Genomic DNA, 20882 nt, shown 5'->3' on the forward strand with positions numbered 1-20882 from the left:
CCAACATTTCTTCTGAAGCTTCCCTCATATATGCACTTACTGTGCATGGATGCAGTCCACTAGCCACCATTCAACTCATCACTCTTCATATGACACCCCGAGGCTGCCCGTATTCAACACCTACTCATTGCTCAATAGGTGTTACTGGAGTAACTTGGTTAATTTCTGCCTCTCCCCATGTCAGTAGCCCTCAGACCAATTACCCACTAGAATATTCGATTAAAGAAGCAAAGACTTACAGCTTTAATAATAGAGAAGAAAGCACCACAGAAACAGATGATGCTGCCATTGCAGCAGATCCCATCCATGGTTGTAATATCAATCCAACAGGTAAGAAGACGCCTGAAAAGCAAAGAATATAGCCTCCATCAGAGAAAGGGCAGAATTCATCTACCTACATAATTGTCCTGAAATACATTACTCAACAAGTTTACAAGCTTTTTACCTTTTCACACAAATATAATTGTTCAAATTATAGGGGTCTATGTAGTACATCATGTGTGAATACTAGGAATACTTTGCTGATTTTAAATGCATAGGGAAGTATTCATTTGGGCCGTGCATATCTCCATGTGTATTTTTTTTAAAATCCATTGTTGACAGTGGCCAGCTAAAAGTTTGTGGTCCACACAAGGAACAAATGGAGGAAAAATTAACACGAAAAATATGAGATACTCAGTAGTGATTACTGAGTGTAACGGTTTCATTCAGGTGTTGAATGTTGAAGTGTGCAATCAGTCTGCAATTGTTAAATAGATCAACGACCATTAATGCGGCATGAAACTGGGTTTTTGGGGTAGGGATGGTAGCATGGCAGGATACAAATTTGGACTCCGGCAGCCAATATCTTAAAAAGAGAATTTGACAGGTGTTGCACCAGGATGATCAGTGATAAGCAAAGTTTATTACGGGTAAATTCAAGGTCATGAAATTCAGAAGAAAGAATCAAAGGCACACATACTCCATAGTCAGGTAGTACTTGCCAAAGAAGAGAGATAGTGTTAGTTGACTTGTCGAAACAGGACAAATAAGATGCTTGATTATGTCACTAAATCATGAATTTGAAAGGCCTGAAGCCTTGCCGAAGCTGCAAGATGCCTTGATCAGGCTGAAGGTTGCGGACAAGATAAAGTTGCTGCGATATAAAGAGGCGGTGAGGGGGGCAATTCACATGCCAAAGTAATTAATTCATCTTCAGGATCAGAGTGAATAGTTATGAGGAATGATATAGAGGAAATAACCCTGAAACAGTTGACCCGTAATGACCTCCGGAGTGCCTGGCAAGTTCAACCTTCCCATTAAAGTGTATTTATTAGTCACAAGTAGGCTTACATTCACACTGTAATGAAGTTACTGTGAAAATAGGCAATTGCCTGGGCAATCAGAACCACCCAAAAGTAAAATACAAATCACAAAGTTTGGATAGTTCTAGCTGTCTGACCAAAATGGTTACCCAGGGAAAGTTAGAAAAATTAAAATCACTTCTAACTCCTGGTTAACTACGGTACTGGCCCTCCCCACCTCCCACAGGCCTCCAGCTGACTGCCACTATGTGGAGGTTCAGGGCTAACAATTTTAGACAAGCCACCGCAGCGTGATTCAAGCTTTACAAACAAAAATCTCCCCAAGTTATTGAATCCCCACTCATTCATGGAATAAAGTTTGTTACAAAAGAATTTAACCATTGCACATCCTCCACTTCTCAGTCAAAAAGGCTTAAATAATGTGGGTCTTATTGTATAATCAGGACATTTCTGCCCGTTTTTATTTTGTACACACATTAATCAGGAAACTTTAAAAAAATAACTGAACACATGCAGATGACACTTACCAGCAGCGATGGGAATGCCAACAATATTATATATTAAAGCAAACACAAAATTTATCCGAATTCGCTGGACGGTCTTTTTGGACAAATGAATACTTGCCACTACATCAAGGAGATCATTCTGTGGAACATAGAAGAATGAAGAAAGAAAACATTACTATAGTGTTCTTGACACGCTTGGAGACTGATCTGTGAATGCATATGGTAATACCTCATGTTCTGTTTGGCTCTACAGTGTTGTCTTTGTGTCCAGATTTCAAATATGTGCCACAACAGCAAGTCTTAGCAGGTTATCAATCAGCTGGTTAAAATCACGGCCACACCCTGTGCTGCTCTCAACCAAAAACAGAATAACTGTGTAGGAGGAGGGGTGCTGAGGTTCGCTTCATTTCACTATTAAATCCTGTTCTTGCAATATGGACATTATTGGCAAGGCACATCAGCTTAACATCCATCCCAAACTCTTCCAAAAAACAAACAAAACTACAGCACAGGAACAGGCCCATCGGCCCTCCAAGCCTGCACCGATCATGATGCCTGCCTAAATTAAAACCATATGCACTTACGGAGTCCGTATCCTTCCATTCCCATCCTATTCATGTATTCGTCTAGTTGCCCCTTAAGTACCGCTATCGTACCTGCTCCCACCACCTCCCCAGGCAGCACGTTCCGGACATTCACCACCCTCTGTGTAAAAAAAAACTTGCCTCGCACATCTCCCCTAAACTTTTCCCCACACACCTTAAACTTATGTCCCCTAGTACTTCACTTTCCTACCCTAGGAAAGAGCATCTGACTATCCACTTTGTCCATGCCACTCATAATCTTGTAGACCTCTATCAGGTCACCCCTCAACTCCGTTGTTCCAGTGAGAACAAGTTTCTCCAACCTCTCCTCATAGCTAATTCCCTCCAGACAACGTCCTGATAAACCTCTTCTGTACCCTCTCCAAAGCATCCACATCCTTCTGGCAGTGTGACGACCAGAATTGCACACAATATTCTAAATGAGGCCTAACTAAGGTTCTGTACAGCTGCAGCATGACCTGCCAATTTTTATACTCAATGCCCCGACCGATGAAAGCAAACATGCCGTATGCTTTCTTGACTACCTGTCTGCTTTCTGTTGCATTTTGATGCAACTGAGTGTCTTGTTAGGTTACATCCAAGGGCAGTTAAGAGTCAAAGGCATTGGTGTCAGACTGGAGTCTCATATCAGTCAGATTTGGTAAAGACAGCTGGTTCCTTTTTCAAAAGGACATTCATCAACCAATGGGGTTTTAATGACAATCTAACAGTGTCATAGTCACTGTTATTAATTCCGGCCTTTTCTTTAATTTCCAGCTTTTTAATTGAAGGTTAATTCAAATTTGTAAGATGCCACAATGACATTTAAACCGACAGGCTCTGGATTACTAGTTCAGTAACATTTTGACAATATCTCGACCTTAACTACTGGATCACATTAATATTATAATTTCATACAATGATGAAAATTATAATGAAAGCAATTCTGATGAAAGGACGTCGATGTCAAACTTTAATTCTCACCACAGGTGCCACCTGACCTGTTGAGTACTTCTGGCACTTTCTATTTTGATTTCATACTTATATTATTTTTGAAAAAATAAGTGCAAGTGCACACAGGGATTCTACTCTGTTACTCGCAAAAAATGACCAGTATCCAGCCATAAATATTCTTTGCAAAGGAAACCCTTCTCAGAGCTTGACTCTTTGATTCAAGGTCCAATTTACAAAGGCATCATCACCCATTTCCATTGCTTCCTACAACATGCCACATTTGTGACTGCCTTCCCTAATGCACTTTGTCCTAACATCTCATGGTTGATTCCCACATAAACCCAGTTTCTTTTCCCTTGCTAAATTCCACTCTTCTATCACTCCTGCGCCTGTCAACTATCATTCGCTCACTGGCGGATGAATCCCATCAAAAGCCTGATCCTTAGTCTCAGATTACACTGAAGCCTTGCACAATTTTGCATCTGCATCCTGTATCAGTGCACATCCTCAATCTTTAAACATTGCCTACCTTTCCATTCCATTCATTTCAGTAGCTGAGTCTTCATCCATCTTGGTCCTGTACTCTGGAATATCCTTGCTAAGTCACTTCCCAATATGATACACCTTCTCAAAAAAGCTTTCTTTTTCAACCATGCCTTCAGTCATCTCTCCAAATTCCTCTCTTGCTGCTAACCATACAATTCATTCATGCCACTAGATGGCACCGGTCCTCCAGCACTGCTAATGCTTATTATTCTGAGAGGATGAAACAGCCAGAAAGCAGAGCTGAAGGCAGCAGGAATAAATAAAATACAAATCTTGCATTCCTGTTATGTAGAGACCCTGCAGCAAGAATTGTAAACTGCCGACTCAAAACTCCTTAGAATGTCCAGCCGTTGATGGCAACACATCCTTTTTTTTACTTCAGTAGTTCAGTTGGACTAGGCATGAACATTTGTATATATTGTGTTCAGTGTTCATATAACTCAATGTATACTCAATGTAACTCAAAGAAGGTATTTTTCACTCTTTCTCATTCTCTTATCTGCCAGCACATGTCCACTCTCAGGCATTTCCATTGCTATTCTGAAATTGGTTTCTCTTGGGAAAAATGTGGCTTCTGTCACTACTCCTGGGAAGTAAAGCACTGTCAGTTTAAAACAGTCACCTCGACAGTGAAGGGAGCTGACATGGTTTTGCTTTCATCATCAACAGTGCACTGCACATACTTCAATCTGAACAGCTACTGGTTACTGTGCAATCTTACCTAATGTATCAAATAATATTAGCAATTAATGGTGATGTGGGGGGGGGGCTAATTAGGCTAATAAACACACAACCATGATTTAGGAACACTAACACAACATTAACTTTAGAATGAATGATCTTGGACTATGGGAACATAAGCCAGCTGTTGACATAGAAGACAGCTCTTTACTCTCAATTATTTACCATACACATAGACGATCTGGAGGAGGGGACCGAGTGTAGGGTAACAACGTTTTCAGATTACACAAAGATGAATGGGAAAGCGAATTGCGTGGAGGATGCGGAAAGTCTGCAGAGAGATTTGGATAGGCTAAGTGAGTGGGCGAGGATCTGGCAGATGGAGTATAACGTTGACAAGTGTGAGGTTATCCACTTTGGAAGGAATAATAGTAAAATGGACTATTATTTAAATAGTGAAAAATTACAACATGCTACTGTGCAGAGGGACCTGGGGGTCCTTGTGCATGAATCGCAAAAACTCAGTTTGCAGGTGATCAAGAAGACAAATGGAATGTTGGCCTTTATCGCGAAGGGGATGGAGTATAAAAGCAGGGAAATCTTGCTGCAATTGTACAAGGTACTGGTGAGGCCGCAACTAGAGTACTGTGTGCAATTTTGGTCCCCTTATTTGCGGAAGGATATATTGGCCTTGGAGGGAGTACAGAGAAGGTTCACCAGGTTGATACCGGAGATGAGGGGGTTAGCTTATGAGGAGAGATTGTGTAGATTGGGCCTGTACTCGTTGGAGTTTAGAAGGCTGAGGGGAGATCTTATAGAGACATATAAGATAATGAAGGGGCTAGACAGGGTAGGGGCAGAGAGATTCTTTCCACTTAGAAAGAAAACAAGAACTAGAGGACACAGCCTCAAAATAAGGGGGAGTCAGTTTAGAACAGAGTTGAGGAGGAACTTCTTCTCTCAGAGGGTAGTGAATCTCTGGAATTCTCTGCCCATTGAAGCAGTGGAGGCTACCTCGTTAAATATGTTTAAGTCACAGTAGATAGATTTCTGATCAATGAGGGAATTAAGGGTTATGGGGAGCGGGCGGGTAAGTGGAACTAAACCACTATCAGATCAGCCGTGATCTTATTGAATGGCGGGGGCAGGCTCGAGGGGCTAGATGGCCTACTCCTGCTCTTATTTCTTATGTTCTTATGTTCTCTGTATTATAAACAAATATTTCTCATTTAAAACATGTATTTTGAATATATAAGATGGATGTGTTTTGCTTTTGTTACATTTTGTGAAACTTCAGTCAGTGACAAAATGCAGCAGGCCCGAGTGGGAGAGATAAGAGACAATAGTTCCACAAAGCAGTAATGCTATCAGCAGTGGCCAGGAACAGGATGGCTACCAATGCAAGCCTTATGAATAGGGTCATACAACTCAGAGATAACGCAGGTGGCGAGCAGACAAAGAATTTCTCAGGGTCGGATGAGAGTCACGTGGGTTCAATTCAGTAGGAATCATTCTCCCATTTCACTGTCCAGTGTCCCATATTGCTGGGCAACAGAAGGGAAGTAATGTCCGTAATTAATGACAAATGAAATCACATGAGGTCAGGATGTGTATTGTTATTGGCTGGAGTTAATGACAGGATGATTATTGACTCATTTGTATTAATGTTTACTGGATAATGCCCACTGTAAAGGTTTCGAGTGGGCTTAGAGCAAGACTCAAGGGGTTAACGCACGCGCCAGAACCGGGGTGCGGCAGAGCAACAGGTTGCGATCCGGCAGCCTGTGGAGAGGACAGAGGAAAGAGAGCTAGAGTTAATAGTGAGAAAAAACCCAGTGAGAAATTCTCAGAGGGAAGTAAGGGGTTAAAAAATAAGAGCAGAGAGGGATCTGGTTTGGGCAGAGTGAGAGCGGTAGGCAAGCTGTGGGTGAGAGCGAGGGCACCCTCGTGTGGATGCTTGGGAATTGCAGGTGACAGCAGAATTAAGACTAATGCAGACAATTTAAAAATCAAAGAAAGATACTAAAGTCTTGAATCCCTCAATTTTTTGGGGGTGATCAATGGCCAGGGTCATTCTTTAAAAAAAAAAGAGGATGAGAATTTGAACAGAGATTTGGGCTCTTTGTGTCTGCATTGGTCTAAAAATGCAAAATGTTGTGTGAGAAAAGTTGTAAGAAGGTGAAGGTAGTCTTTAGCAGGTATGGTTGAGAATCTGGATATTTAAAGCATGATAAATTTTGTTTTGGGTTAATCTTAACAATGGAAAGATAGGGATTAATCTTTGATTCAGGAGTACAGGGTTTTGACGTGATGACGTTCAGCTGAGGAAATATACCATGCCCCGTTTTGAAACAAGTAGAGTTAATCCATTCTGTCCCACACAAAATGGATCTTTGTGTTTTAAGATATTGTGGTAGCCTTTAAATAGTAAAATCATTAGCTTGAATCAAAACAGAGCAGAGGGGAGAGACAGCATTCAGGCATTTAGTGAAGAGTTACATAAGGTAGAATGGGGGTGTGAGTTTAATGATTGGTAGATTGTAATAATTAAGAGGTGAGAGAAATGAGCCAGTGGAATAAATGATCACTTAAAAGAAAGGAACAGGTAAGCGAGGTACAGATGAGATGTGGGAAGTGAACAGGGTAATAAAAGAGACATTATGGAAGAGATGATAGTAGACAGAGTAGGACAGGATTAAAGGTGGGATTCATTTGGTGAATACAGAGAACAATGGTAATAAAAAGAGACATTTAAAGGGAAATCACAGTTTGGGAGATAGCCATGGATGAAGGAACAAGCTTTCAAAAAAAAAGATAAAATAGACACTAATGGACAGCTCACAATACTGTTTTTTGAGCTTGGGATAATTCTTCACAAATGATGTTGTTATTTAAGAAAATAAACGAGCAACCAAAATAAGTTACTGCCCAGAATCAAACTGGAAGGTTTGATTTCTGTTTCAAAGATGTTACTATGTTGTAGAAGTTGGGAAGGAAAAGAGGAATTCCAGAGGACCGCAAGGAGGTTATATTTTACGTTCAAAGACTTCTCATCAGGAAGGGATAAGACAAATATTGGGGCCTTTTAACAATTGCAGGAATTTTGCAGAGGATTATGCTTTACGTGCCAAACCTTTACAGAACCTGATTAAGGGAGAAAAGGCTAGTAGTGGGGAAGTAGTATGGGGAGAGATGGAAGCACAAGCCTTTTCAAATTTAAAACAAGCCATGGCAAGGGCCCAAGCCCTGGGTCTACCGGATCTTACCAAGCTATTTCACATTTCTTTGTCAGGAGAGTGACGGGGCACAAGCTGCAGTAGTAACCCAGCGGCATGGGAATAGATAGATTCGGTGGCCAGGAGAATGCATCAATGTGTAAGGGCTTTAGTATGTGCCTCCTGGGCCGAGAGTGTGTCCAAGCAACTTATCTTGATGGGAAAAATAATTCTCTACAGCCCACACACAATCGTTCAGCTTTTAGAAACAAGGAGGTTAAAAAGCGTTTCTGATGGAAGATGTTCAAAGTGGGAGGCAAATCTTTTGCCAGGAGACAAACATGTAGAGATCAGCAGAGATGTAAGAGAAAATCCTGCAGGAGGGTTAGCAGAGCATAAATGTAAAGCAGAAATGACAGAAGGACCGAGCAAAGGGTTAGCAGAGGAACCACTCACTAGGGAGGGAGTGATTAGTTTGTATGTAGATGGAGCCAGGAAGTATGTCAATGGCCAACCCTGCATGGCATGGGCAGTGGGGGATGACTAAGGAACAGTGATTGCAGGAGAACAAAGCCCAGGGAGCAATTCAGCACAAGTAGCAGAGTTGTTAGCTTTGACCAATGCTTTAGAATGGGATAAAGGAAAATGAGTAAATGTGTTCATAGACAGCCGGAACGCGTAGTCCATGACTACGTGACAGTTTGGGGAAGAAGGGGATTTGTAACATCTAGCAGGGGACATATCCAGCATAAACATCTAATCAGGAATTTACTTCAGGCAGCTCACAGTCCCTTAGAAGCTGCAGTAATAAAAATACAGACCCATCAGAGGATTTCCACCCAGGCCTAAGAAGGAAATAGTAGAGCAGATAAGGCACCTAACAACCTGGAAGGAATCCAAACAGCAAATGTGGCAGCAGCACAAGCCAGGGAAGTCACAGACATTGATGTGAAACAGATACAGGAACAAGCGTCAGAGGAAAAGAAAGGGGAACAACATGGAGGATAGATAGGTCGAGACAGCATATGGAGAAAGGAAAACATAATAACCCCAGAAGCAATACAACAGACCTTATTGGAGGCATATCATGGATTAGCACACACAGGCAGGGAGCACATGTACAATCTTGTCAAAGGTGCCTGCAGTGCACACCCTAGTGGAACCAGGTTGTCCCTGCAAGGTCAAGATGGAAATCAACCACGGCCTAAAGGACATGGGATTTTACAGGGCTCTTACCCAGAGTGCAAGGGAAGACGTGTTGCCTGGTAATTATTGATCAGTTTACTCAGTGGTTAGAGGCATTCTCATGCAGAGATGCTACAGTCAAAACAGTGGCTTTGATATTAGTAATTAAGTTAATACCCAGGTGGGGCATGCCACTTCAGTTAGATTCAGATCAGAAAACCTACTTCACAGGGAAAGTTTTAAGAGAAGACTGTAAAATATTGGGAATAAAGCAAATATTTCACATACCATACCACCCCCAGAATTTAGGAATGGTAGAACAGAAAAGTCGAGCCAATGCTATTTTACAGGAAGAAAGTACAATTGGGTGCAGGCTTTGCCTGCAATATTGTTACGACAAAGAGCTACTCCTTCTCGAGGAACAGGGTTAATCCCTTTTGAACTGATGACGGAAGAGCAATACACCTCCCAGAGGATGCGATATCGGGTGGGGGAGAACTTGAAATCAGTGTTTCAGTGCACAAGAGATTTAATTAGTCAGTTACGTTCTCTTAAAAGACAGGTGGTTACCCTGCAGCAGCACAGAGACTAGATGAAACCAGCAGAGGAGAACACTCCTAAGTTACCTACACCAGGGGATAAGGTAATGGTGAAACTCACGATAGACAGGAAAGGGCTAGGGGTCAAGTGGGGAGGCCCTCAATGTAATCATTGCAGGACAAACATGTGCCCTCATTGATGAAAAGCCCAGCCCGCGATGGCAACACTGGACTCATTTAAAACCATATCTCAATGAGTAATCCTGAAGTGGTATCAGTAGATCGCCCCAATGGATAATCCTACTGAACAGGGGGTAATGGCCCTTGTAGTAGCTTGAGAACTTCGCTGGAGTAATTTTGAATTTGTAGATTAGCAATTAGATTAAGTCGGATAATAGCACAAAATAATCGGGGGGGGGTGCGGTATTAGAGGGGAAGAGATAGGAATGATTGATTTGATAAGGAACTAACCTAATGCTGCGAGGCAACAGACTTATGTTTTATAGAGTTGTGAGAGCTCTTGAAAAAAGAAAACCCAAGCCCAAGTCCACATCCCAGCAGCAGGACAACAGGACTGCATCCAACATTGATGAAAAGACGACCACATCAAGTGTACCGTGATTGTGATGTGAGATATAATTGAATTTTGCTCGTTTAACATTGACCAACGGTCGAAACTTGTGTAAAGGGAGAATTATGGCAATTTTTATGAATGTACGTGTTTCTATTTTTCTTGGATTTGGAGATATTGGCTCAAACCGGACCAGCATCCAAGATCATTCAACATCTTCCTCAGGAAACACAGGCTAATACTTATATTTGGCACATACATGAGGACATTACATTTTCAGATTTTTAAGGTAAGGGAGTAGTTTTACAACAGTGAGGCCTGTGCAGGAAGGCTAACTGTAGGTAGGGGTACGCACTTGTTTATAATTTAATAGGATCAGCTCCTAGTCTAGATTTAAAGCAGCCAGCACCTACACCGAGAGAAATCTATTTCACAGAGAAGTTGGGAGGTTCTAGGAAAACCTTAGGGGTAAATGAAAGCGATTATAAAGCAAGTCCAAGGAGTATGCTATGCTTGAACCCACCCAGTAATGACCAGTCATGTAATATATCGTACTGCTTTAGTGAACCATAAAATCCAATTTAAAAATGGTATATTAGATTCAGGGAGATAGAGCCTACGCTTGGCTCCCTGTTGGATGGAAGGGATCTTGTTACCCTAAAGAAACTTCCGCACATATATAAACTCCCTCGAGTGCCAAGACGTCGGCGAGTTATGACAGTAGAACGTTTTTCGGTATAAAATTTCCCCAATATGGAGTAGTTAGAACAATACGAGAGATAATTGTTGGGAACCAGTTGCCAATACAGAAGCTGCCCTTGCGAAGATCAATGGCGTGATGATTGACATACATACAGAGGGATTATAATGGCATTGGATTGTGTCTTGGCAGCAAGGGAGGGATATGTGCAGTAATTGGATCAGCGTTGCACTTACATACCAGACAGTTCAGTAAACATAACTAATCTGATTGTACACATCAAGGAGGTGGTGGAGAAACTCAAAGACCCTGAACTATTTACCTTGGGTGGGTGGCTCTCAGGCTAGATAGGCTTCTAGGAACATCGACTCTGGAAGGGATTATATTACTTTCATTGTGATCCTAGTGTCACAGTAGTAATTGTATACCTGATCAAATATGGAAGTGCAGAACTTTCTAAGTCCATAGGAGGAACATCATCAGTGATGGCAGGTAGGGTAAGGAAGAGGAGAAATTTGAAAGTCAAAATACTTAGTAAGGACTAAGATTAGGATAATTAGAGATATCAATTTAGTGGCCTTAGTTGGTCCTTGATCAATGGCCAAAAGGGGGGACTGATGTAGGGGTCGAGGGAGGGGCTAATTAGGCTAATAAACACACAACCATAGATTTAGGAACACTAACGAAACAGTAACTTTAGAATGAATGATCTTGGACTATGGGAACGTAAGCCAGCCAGGGTTGTACCATAAAAGACAGATCTGTATGATTAACAAATATTTCTCATTTAAAACATGTATTTTGAATATATAAGATGGATGTGTTTTGCTTTTGGTTACATTTTGTGAAACTTCAGTCAGTAATAAAATACAGCAGGCCCTTTGGAAGAGACAATAGATTCACTGAAAGCAGTAATGCTATCAGCAGTGGTCGGGAACAAGATGGCTACCAATGCTAGCCTTATGAATAGGGTCATACAACTCCGAGAGATAACGCAGGTGGCGAGCAGACATAAAGAATTTCTCAGGGTCGGACGAGAGTCACGTGGATTCAATTCAGTGGGAATCATTCTCCCATTTCACTGTCCAGCGTCCCATATTGCTGGGCAACAGAAGGGAGGTAACGTCTCTGATTAATGACAAATGAAATCCCGTAAGGTTAGGATGTGTATTGTTATTGGCTGGAGTTAATGACAGGTTATTAACTCATTTGTATTAATGTTTACTGAATAATGCCCACTGGAAAGGTGGGCAATATGATTTGGTAAATGTATAATTGCCATCATGGGGACGTTGTTTTCCAGACTGATATCTGGCTACCCGCATTCTATACCTTCAGTGCAGGGCTTCCTCATATCATTCTCCCATTCGATTAAATAACGTCACATCTTCAAAATCAGTACACTGCATTTTGAGTCTTTGTATTTAGCTTAAGTCTGAGCAAGTACATAGCCTCAAGAGGAAACCCCCGTCTACAATTGGCGATTAGTAGACAGTTGCAAGTAAAGAGTTTAGGTGAAATCATCAACTCCAATTCAGTGGAAGAAAGCCAGGAGACAATCATAAATATTGATACTCTTACTCGAATCAAGACAACATCAGCCGCTTCAATGGCTACGTCCGTGCCTGTACCAATGGCAATTCCAACGTCAGCCATTGCCAATGCTGGGGAGTCATTCACGCCATCGCCCACCATTGCCACAATCTTCCCTTGCTGCTGCAGCTGTTCCACTTTCGCTACTTTGTGCGAGGGTAGGACTTCAGCAAACACCTTGGTGATGCCAACCTGACAATGCAGCCAATAAATCAAGTTATGGCAATCATCTTTCACATAAGCCACAAAATAAGCACACCATCTTGTTCACAGTTTTGTCATTTTTCCCACGCTTCTTTCCTCCCCCTTTTCAAAAAAGATACCAAGCACTATGCTAATGAGTATCTTTGCCCATGCCACTTGATAATCAGTTGTTTGAAGGGGAACATGACTTAACAGGACTTATTCACCGAATTCCCTATCCTGTGGGCCACAACTACCTCCCTTAGCAAAATCGCTGCCATCTTAACAGGCTAAACAATTGATCATGGTTATTAGATGTGGCAAATAGAAGTCAGACAATATGCCGATCTCAAAAAATGGGTTAATCAGTTAACTTGCCAGATGAAGGCAGAATTGGGCTCGTCAATGATGTTCCCATGGTTAACTAGCATGCCAATGCCAATTTTCAAAGGTTGCACTTGAATAGTCACTCGGGCAAGGCTCTAAATGGCTATTGTAATAAGTCTCACAACACCACGTTCAAGTCCAACAGGTTTATTTAGAATCATGAGCTTTCGGACCGTTGCTCCTATCAACACTTATCAGCACTTGAGGGAAATAGAAGTGAAATTTTTTTTTAAATTGACTCACTTGGGCAGCAATGGTCCTGGCTGTTTTACTGTTGTCTCCAGTCATAAGAACCACTTCCAGGCCCATACTGTTTAGTGTGTAGACAGCCAAATCTGCTTCTGGCTTCACAGCGTCTGCAATTGCTATCATTCCACACAGTACTCCTGTTTTTTTCAAACAAACAAAAGGAAACAATAGTGAAATAAACCGTGGTGGACTGTGGAGGAGGAGGAGGGAGGTGGGATTATAAAGAACTCATTTCAGTTTTACAGCCTGATATTACAATTGTAAATGTGATTGCGTTTGACTTATTTAGTTTGTTGTGCCAAACTGGCATTCCTGATCAGTCATCTGTTTTGAGAAAATCCTTGACTGATAGTTGCATTGCATTCTTCAACAATCGTTCCAATCCATCCAAGCTTTACCGGATATCATCATCACCAACAAGGTACAATCCCTCCCCTTTAGGTCATGACAATCTTGACAACTCAGAATTTCAGAGACTCCTGTAACCAACTCCTTTAAAAGGTTTAGTCAGCTCTGTTTCAATTATTTTTCCAACAGAGAGTTTCACTTCTCTCCTACAGAACAGAGAATACGCAATAAATGGTAGGATGCTAGGAAGTACAGAGGACGAGAGGGAACTTGGGGTGCTTGTTCCAAACGTCCCTGAAGACCACAGGACAGGTAGATAAGCTAGTTAAGAATGCATATGGAATACTTGTCTTTATTAGTCGAGATATAGAATATACAAGTGGGGAAGTTATGATGCAGCTGTTATGCCACAGTGAGAGTACTATGTGCAGTTCTGGTCACCACGCTATAGGAAGGATGTGACTACACTCAAATGGGTGCAGAGGAGATTCACCAGGATGTTGCCTGAGCTGGAGGATTTCAGCTACGAAGAGAGGCTGGTTAGGGTGGGGTTGTTCTCCTTACAGCAGACAAGGCTGAGGGTGCAACCTGATTGGGGTGTGCAAAATTATAAAGGGACATAGATGGGAGAAACTTTTTCCCTCACTAGGGAGATCAATAACCAGGGGACATAGATTTAAGGTTAGGGGCAGAAGATTTAGAGGGGATTTGAGGAAAACCTTTTTCACCCAAAGGCTGATTGGAATCTAGAATTCATTGTCTGAAAGAGTGGTAGAGGTAGAACCCTCGCAACATTTAAGAAGCATTTAGATGAGCACTTGAAATGCCATAGCACACAAGGTTATGGACCAAGTGCTGGAACATGGGATTGGAATAGATAGGCGCTTGACGGCCAACACAGACACAATGGGCCGAAGGGTCTCTTTCTGTGATGTAAAACGCTTTGGGTGGAATTTTATCACTTTTTGTCTAAGTGCTGGGTGGACTTGAAACTGAGAGAGTTTCAGATCCGTCTTTTGGGCCTGTTTTTAGGCCCTCCCCTACGCACTCTGACTGCAAAATTCTGAGCGAGCCTGTTGTTCACTGCAGAAGCCTGTGCACGTGGCTTAACGCACCTGAAAGTCTGCAGAGGGAGGTAGTGCGAATATGCAGGCCTCTGATGCTGCACATGCACATTAGCAGTAGCAGGGGTCTGACACAACAGAGAGAGAGCTGTCAAGTCCCTGCTAGTGCAGGCAGCCTGAAGCAGCTCCCCCGCACTGCAATTGGGGGGCCCTCGGCCGTAAATACAGCCTCCGCCAAGCCCCACGCTGCCCAGACCGATCGCGGAACTCCTCCCTGCCCACACCGATCACTGCAGAGTGGCAGCGGGCCCCTTCCCGCCTCCGGTGGCCCTCCCCCATTAGCCCCACCCCCAGACACTGCCTGGTGGGCATTGTCCAGGTGCCAGACTGGCATTGCCCAAGGGGCACCCCCCTATTGCCCTCTGCCTCCCAGGGAGCCTCAATGGCTTCCGGTTCCACCGGCGAGGCCAAGTTAAGTGCTCCCCGTTCATGGGGAGCATGTCTATTCCTCGCCGGCGAGAACCTTTCCTGGCGAGGTCATAAAGGGGGCGGGCCCGAACGATTGAGTGCTGGACTCGTTAATAACATGTAAATGCTTTTTTAAATATATTTGAATAAATTAACCTGCATCTCACCCATTTCCAGTGAGAGGCTGAACGCACCGGAAATCGGGCTCTTGTAAAACGGGTCCGGTCGCGGAAACCAGCGCCAACCACACTGATCGCTTTACAACTGCATCGCACCCGAAAACAGGCACAATACGAGAGTAAAATCCTGGCCTATGACTCTATTCCCAGGAGAGGTCAAATTCTCGTGTCTGCTTCTCAGCAGCAGCTTTTCTCTTCTAGTCTTGTCAGTTTCTGTGAGGGGAGCTCAAAACTGTAACAAGCACCTTGATGGATTTCTACTTGACTTTCCAGCCCTTCTTAACTCTCATCCTTAGTAACCTGAAGTCACATGGGCACTCCTCCAAACGGAGGTGTTTAATCAGGAATTCACTACACCCTTTTCAGAACTATTCGATTTATTTCACTTTGATTTAAGGGACATTTTAAAATGTAGTTGTCTGGTAAAGTTTAGTATTCATGAGATTGAATACACCACTGTGAAGAACCTGGGTGTCTTTCTATGATAAAGGCATTATCTAAACACATGGGTAAAATTCATTACCACAACGGGTGGTTGAAACAAATAGTGTAAATCTATTGAAGGGAAAGCTAGACAAGTACTTGAGGGAGAAAGAAATAGATCGCTACAACGGCAGATTTAGATGAAAAACAATGGGATGAGGCTTGAATGGAGCATAAACACTAACATGGACTGGTTGGGCCAAAAGACCTATTTCTGTGTCACATATCCTATGATTTCAAGTGATGAAAATGCTCTTTCAACACCAAGGTGGCAGATAGAAAATTTACTCCAAGATTTGTTGGGGACATAATTCAGCAGACTTCCATTACCTTGCCCAAGCAATGTTTAGTCCTGTGCAAGTAGAAAAAGCAGAATCACCTACACTTTCACAGTCAAACACAATCCTTTCCCCTCACTAAACTTCCACGCACATACACCTTCCTGCTCCAATTCCAAGGTAGATTACTTTTGATTGAAATGGGAAATTGCTCATGTTCTTACCATCTACAGAGACCAGTATCGCTGTCTGTCCCCGACTCTCATGTTCCATCATGCAACTGTCCACATTATTACTGACATGCAGACCGTTCCTCTTCATCCATTCACGATTTCCAATTAGTACCGAAAAGATCTGTGATTTCCCTGAACCTGTGTCAGAGAAAATTGAAACACTAAACTGATCTGCAAAAATATAAGTAATTAACTGAATACCATAATTCTCACCATAATTGCTGCGTAATGATACTGTGCTATTTTGATATATTTTACGTGTAACGTGGGGCTGCTTTAAGAGGCAGTGTTTTATTGCAAGAGTCAATTTGTGCTGAGAATGCAGGACAGTAGCTGATTTTAGCTGGGAATGTGTTTCTTTGTAGAGTTAATGGACCTTTTGTTTATTTAGCTTCTCCTGGGATTTTAGAGTAGGTATGCAGAGTCATGCGAGTTTTGATTAGGTGGATTGGCAGGGACAGAGTCATGTGATTAATGGGAGGAGCTAAGCTTGCAGAAAAGACCAGTTTCATTTTCATTTATAATACAAGCACTTGCTGCCTGAACCTGCTGGAAGAAACAAGTGACTCTCTGTTTCTCTCTCTTCAAGGGCTTTCTGAAAGGTTCAGGACTGTTAACCTAAGTCACAAGCAAGTATGCCTGTTTTTGCTGACTAATTATAAAGATAGGTTTAAGTCTATAAGGGGAATTTTGCTTGATTGGAACTCAGTGATAGGATAGCAGTTAAGAATTGTATCTCATAATGTTTAAGTATTGTTCCAATTGTTAAATGTTTAGCAAATTCATTTGTTATAGTTAAAATATGCTATTAAATAAAGTTTGTTTTGATAAAAGCTCTCTAGTTTGTCAGTAGAATTGTGCCTGGAGTGAACCATTCTATCCACATATTAATGCCAAAATAGAAAAATTGTTGGGGTCCAATCTGTCCTCATAACTTGTTGAGAAGAGAAGACTGAGGGGCAATCTGTTTGAGGTGTTCAAGATTATGAGGGGCATGGACAAGTGGATAGGGAGCAGCTGCTCCCCTTAGTTGAATGGTCAGTTATGAGGGGACAAAAGTTAAAAGTGGGAGGTTTGGGGGGATTTGAAGAAGAACCTTTTTACTCAGAGGGTGGGGACAGTCTGGAATGCACTGCTTGGGAGGGTGGTGGAGGCGGGATGCCTCATATCCTTTAAAAAGTACCTGGATGAGTACTTGGCACACCATAACATTCAAGGCTATGGGCCAAGGGCTAGCAAGTGGGATTAGGTGGACAGGTCAGGGCATTTCATGCGTCGTGCAGACTCGATGGGCCGAATTCTGTGATTCTGTTGGGTTTCTGATCTGGTACTCTAACAGCTGCACAGCAATGTTTCCAGAATGACTGAGTTCATTATTTTAAAAGATCCAAGTAAAGAAAACAGAGGAAATAGTCTGGTGACAAATTAAAACATATTGGTAATATTTTTCCACAAGAACAGAAATAGGGTAAAAACAATTTTGTGAAGTACAATTCGAATACACCAATGATTTAAATGTTTTCAATACAAATTAAACCATGCTCATTTATCATGGCAAGTGGTAACCAATATCAGAGCATGAGGATTAAGCACTAATGACATTATACACCACAAAATATCAAAGCTTTGAACATAGCCCTACAATTCCAAGACTTTAATTAACTATGGCTACCTATACTCAGGCCACTCAAGAAAGGTTTCTAGCAAGCTGCTGGCAGATGTCCGAGGGAAAGCACAAGTCCTCATTTACTGTCTCTCTCAAATGGGGACTTCCTGACCTCTGCCTGACAATTCCCACAATAACGTGCACATTCACAAGAAGTCACCTGAATCAACATCGCACCACTTGTCATGCTTTGTTGTGCTATAACAGACAAGAAAAGTCACTTACTTTCTGCTTGGGGCTCTTTAGTTAAAGGATGTGACGAGCCATCGCCACTGCTTCTCTCATTGATCTGTATCAGCACCGTGTTGTGCTCAACCTCGAGATTCTTTTTGGTGAGTAGTGATTCAATGTTGGAGACTTTGCACATGATGCCACAGCCAGCAACTGCTTGAAAATCAGAACATGAGCCAAGCACATCTGAACCTAGTTCCTGAATTGGGGGGAAAAGAAAGTTATTTTTGCTCTACTTTGTGAGCAACTATGCCTGCCACTTTCCTTCATTGTTATCCCCTTTTTATATTTTCCTCCCTTCCTCTTGTAATAAGTGTGTGAAACACAAAGAAACCCACAGGTAATCAGTCAGCCAAAGATTTGGAAAACAATGCACTGGGCACAGTTATTAAGGAAGCTAACATGATACCGAGAAACATAGAGATAGGAGCAGGCTCAAATGGCAGTTGGTCCTTCGAGCCTGCTCCACCATTCATTACGATCATGGCTGATCATCCAGCTCAATAGCCTAATCCTGCTTTTTCCCACATAACCTTTGATCCCATTCGTCCCAAGTGCTATATCCAGCCACCTCTTGAATACATTCAATGTTTTGGCGTCAACTGCTTCCTGTGGTAATGAATTCCACAGGCTCACCACTCTTTGGGCGAAGAAATGTCTCCTCACCTCCATCCTAAATGGTCTACCCTGAATCCTCAGACTGTGACCCCTGGTTCTGGATGCCCCCACCATTGGGAACATCCTCCCTGCATCTATCTTATCTAGTCCTGTTATAATTTTATAAGTCTCTACGAGATCCTCCTTCATTCGTCTGAACTCCTGCGAAAACAATCCTAACCTAGTCAATCTCTCCTCATACATCAGTCCTGCCAGCCCCGGAATCAGCCTGGTAAACCTTCGCTGCACTCCCTCGAGAGCAAGAACATCCTTCCTCAGATGAGCACAGGTGACCAGGAGCTCCTTCAACTGTTGCCTGAATCTCTCAGCTGCTTTCAAAAATCAGTTCTATACACGATTTGTACAATACTGTGTATACTTAGAAATCATCACTTTGATATGTTATTAGTAATTTACATCATCAATAAATGAGTTTTATATTTCCAATCGTACCCTGGAAAAATGAGATAACACAGAATTGCAGATTTATCAATATACACTGTGGCCATAGTCTGCTAATGGCTGTATTTATACAATCAGAAAGAACTTTCACAAAAAACAGAGAGTGGGCAGAAATGGGGCTTTTTCAAGCTGGTATGCAATAAATAGTGGGATGCCACAAGACTCAGTGCTGGGGCCTCAGCTGTTTGCAATCTATATTGATGACTTAGATGAAGAAACAGAGAGCAATGTATCCTAGTTTGCTGATAATACCAACCTAGGTGGAAAGGTGAGCCACTGGGAGGACACAGAGAGGCAGCGAAGAGATCGCGGCAAGTTAAGTGAGTGAGCAACAAGATGGCAGATGGAGTATAATGTAGGGAAGTGTGAAGTTATTCATCTTGGATAGAAGGATAAGGATAGAAAAACTGAATATTTTTTAAAAGGTGTGTAACTTATGTGTGTTGATATTCAAAGACTGCGTGAGTTTCCTCCGGGTGCTCTGGTTTCCTCCCACAGTCCAAAGGCATACAGGTTAGGTTGATTGGCCATGCTAAATTACTCCATTTTACCAGGGGGATTAGCAGGGTAAATATGTGGGGTCACAGGGATAGGGCCTGGGTGGGATTATTGTTGGTGCAGACTCGGTAGGCTGAATGGCCTCCTTCTGCACTGTAGGGATTCTACGTGCAATTTTGCATCCTGCTTGCCTTCCCACTTTTGCATCTCTCATTTATAAGGGATATTTTATACTGAAAGCACGCTCCCAGTCCAGAAGTACAGCAGTACTATTAGTTCTACCGATTGATTTCTGATTTAAAAAGACATGGCAATCACAAATTTGCTCATGGTGAATTGACATGAAGAATAAAAGAGGATCATACCTGTTTACAGTACTTGGTTACTGCTACACCCAATGGATGTTCACTGTTTGTTTCTGCGGTGCCAACAATGGCCATTAGCTTCTTCTGAGATATGTAATTACTCTCTGACAGCATCTTCAGGTTCATCACTCGGGGTGTTCCATGCGTGATTGTTCCCGTTTTATCAAAAACTACTGTATTAATCTGAATACGACAGAAACCCTATTACTGTACTGAAACATCAATGTCAATACAGTACAGTCCAATCCAATGCTTAACTGTATTTAACTTCAGAACCCTCAGTCTAAAAAGCCCATTTTAATTTTGCCAAAAAAAAGTCCATGTGGTTGTAATTTCAACTAGAATACCAAGCTGATAGGAGACTGCAAATTTGCTGCGGTAGACTATCAAAGCAGGGGACTGGCGTGATGAAGTCAATGAAAATAAGGTTCTTGTTATGCTAATTGGAAAGGAAAAGTAATAAACTCAATTCGCACCTTCCCATTTTTCTCCCAGGTCAGATACCACTTGTGGTTAAAATTAAATCAATTTCTTCACAGACTTCTGCCAATGTTGCTCTAGAAAGGTTATTGGGAGTGGACTAAGTAGACTGGAGGTAATATGATTTGCAGATCTAAGCATGTAACAAATTATAGAATTATAGAGAATTATAAACAACTTTCAATGTTTTCCTCGGCTACAATAGTTTGCACAGAAATTGGTTTCACAATTATGCTCAGACTTTGTGGGGTTCTTGAAATAGCAACATTAAAA

The 20882-nt window shown here is 42.1% G+C and overlaps 1 protein-coding gene across 1 annotated transcript in view; it reads right to left on the reverse strand.

Moving 5' to 3' along the window:
* Positions 1-20882, reverse strand: part of LOC144492829 (copper-transporting ATPase 1-like) — a 79014-nt gene that overhangs the window by 5095 nt on the left and 53037 nt on the right. The window contains exons 16-22 of the mRNA XM_078211325.1: positions 20130-20312; positions 18142-18346; positions 16242-16388; positions 13192-13334; positions 12367-12570; positions 1832-1949; positions 240-342 (exon numbers count right to left, since the gene is read on the reverse strand). Coding sequence (XP_078067451.1) covers positions 240-342; positions 1832-1949; positions 12367-12570; positions 13192-13334; positions 16242-16388; positions 18142-18346; positions 20130-20312 — 1103 coding nt within the window. The remainder of the gene's footprint in view (positions 1-239; positions 343-1831; positions 1950-12366; positions 12571-13191; positions 13335-16241; positions 16389-18141; positions 18347-20129; positions 20313-20882) is intronic.

The sequence above is a fragment of the Mustelus asterias genome, chromosome 4 (genome assembly GCF_964213995.1).
Source record: "Mustelus asterias chromosome 4, sMusAst1.hap1.1, whole genome shotgun sequence".
NCBI classification, from domain to species: Eukaryota; Metazoa; Chordata; class Chondrichthyes; order Carcharhiniformes; family Triakidae; genus Mustelus; species Mustelus asterias.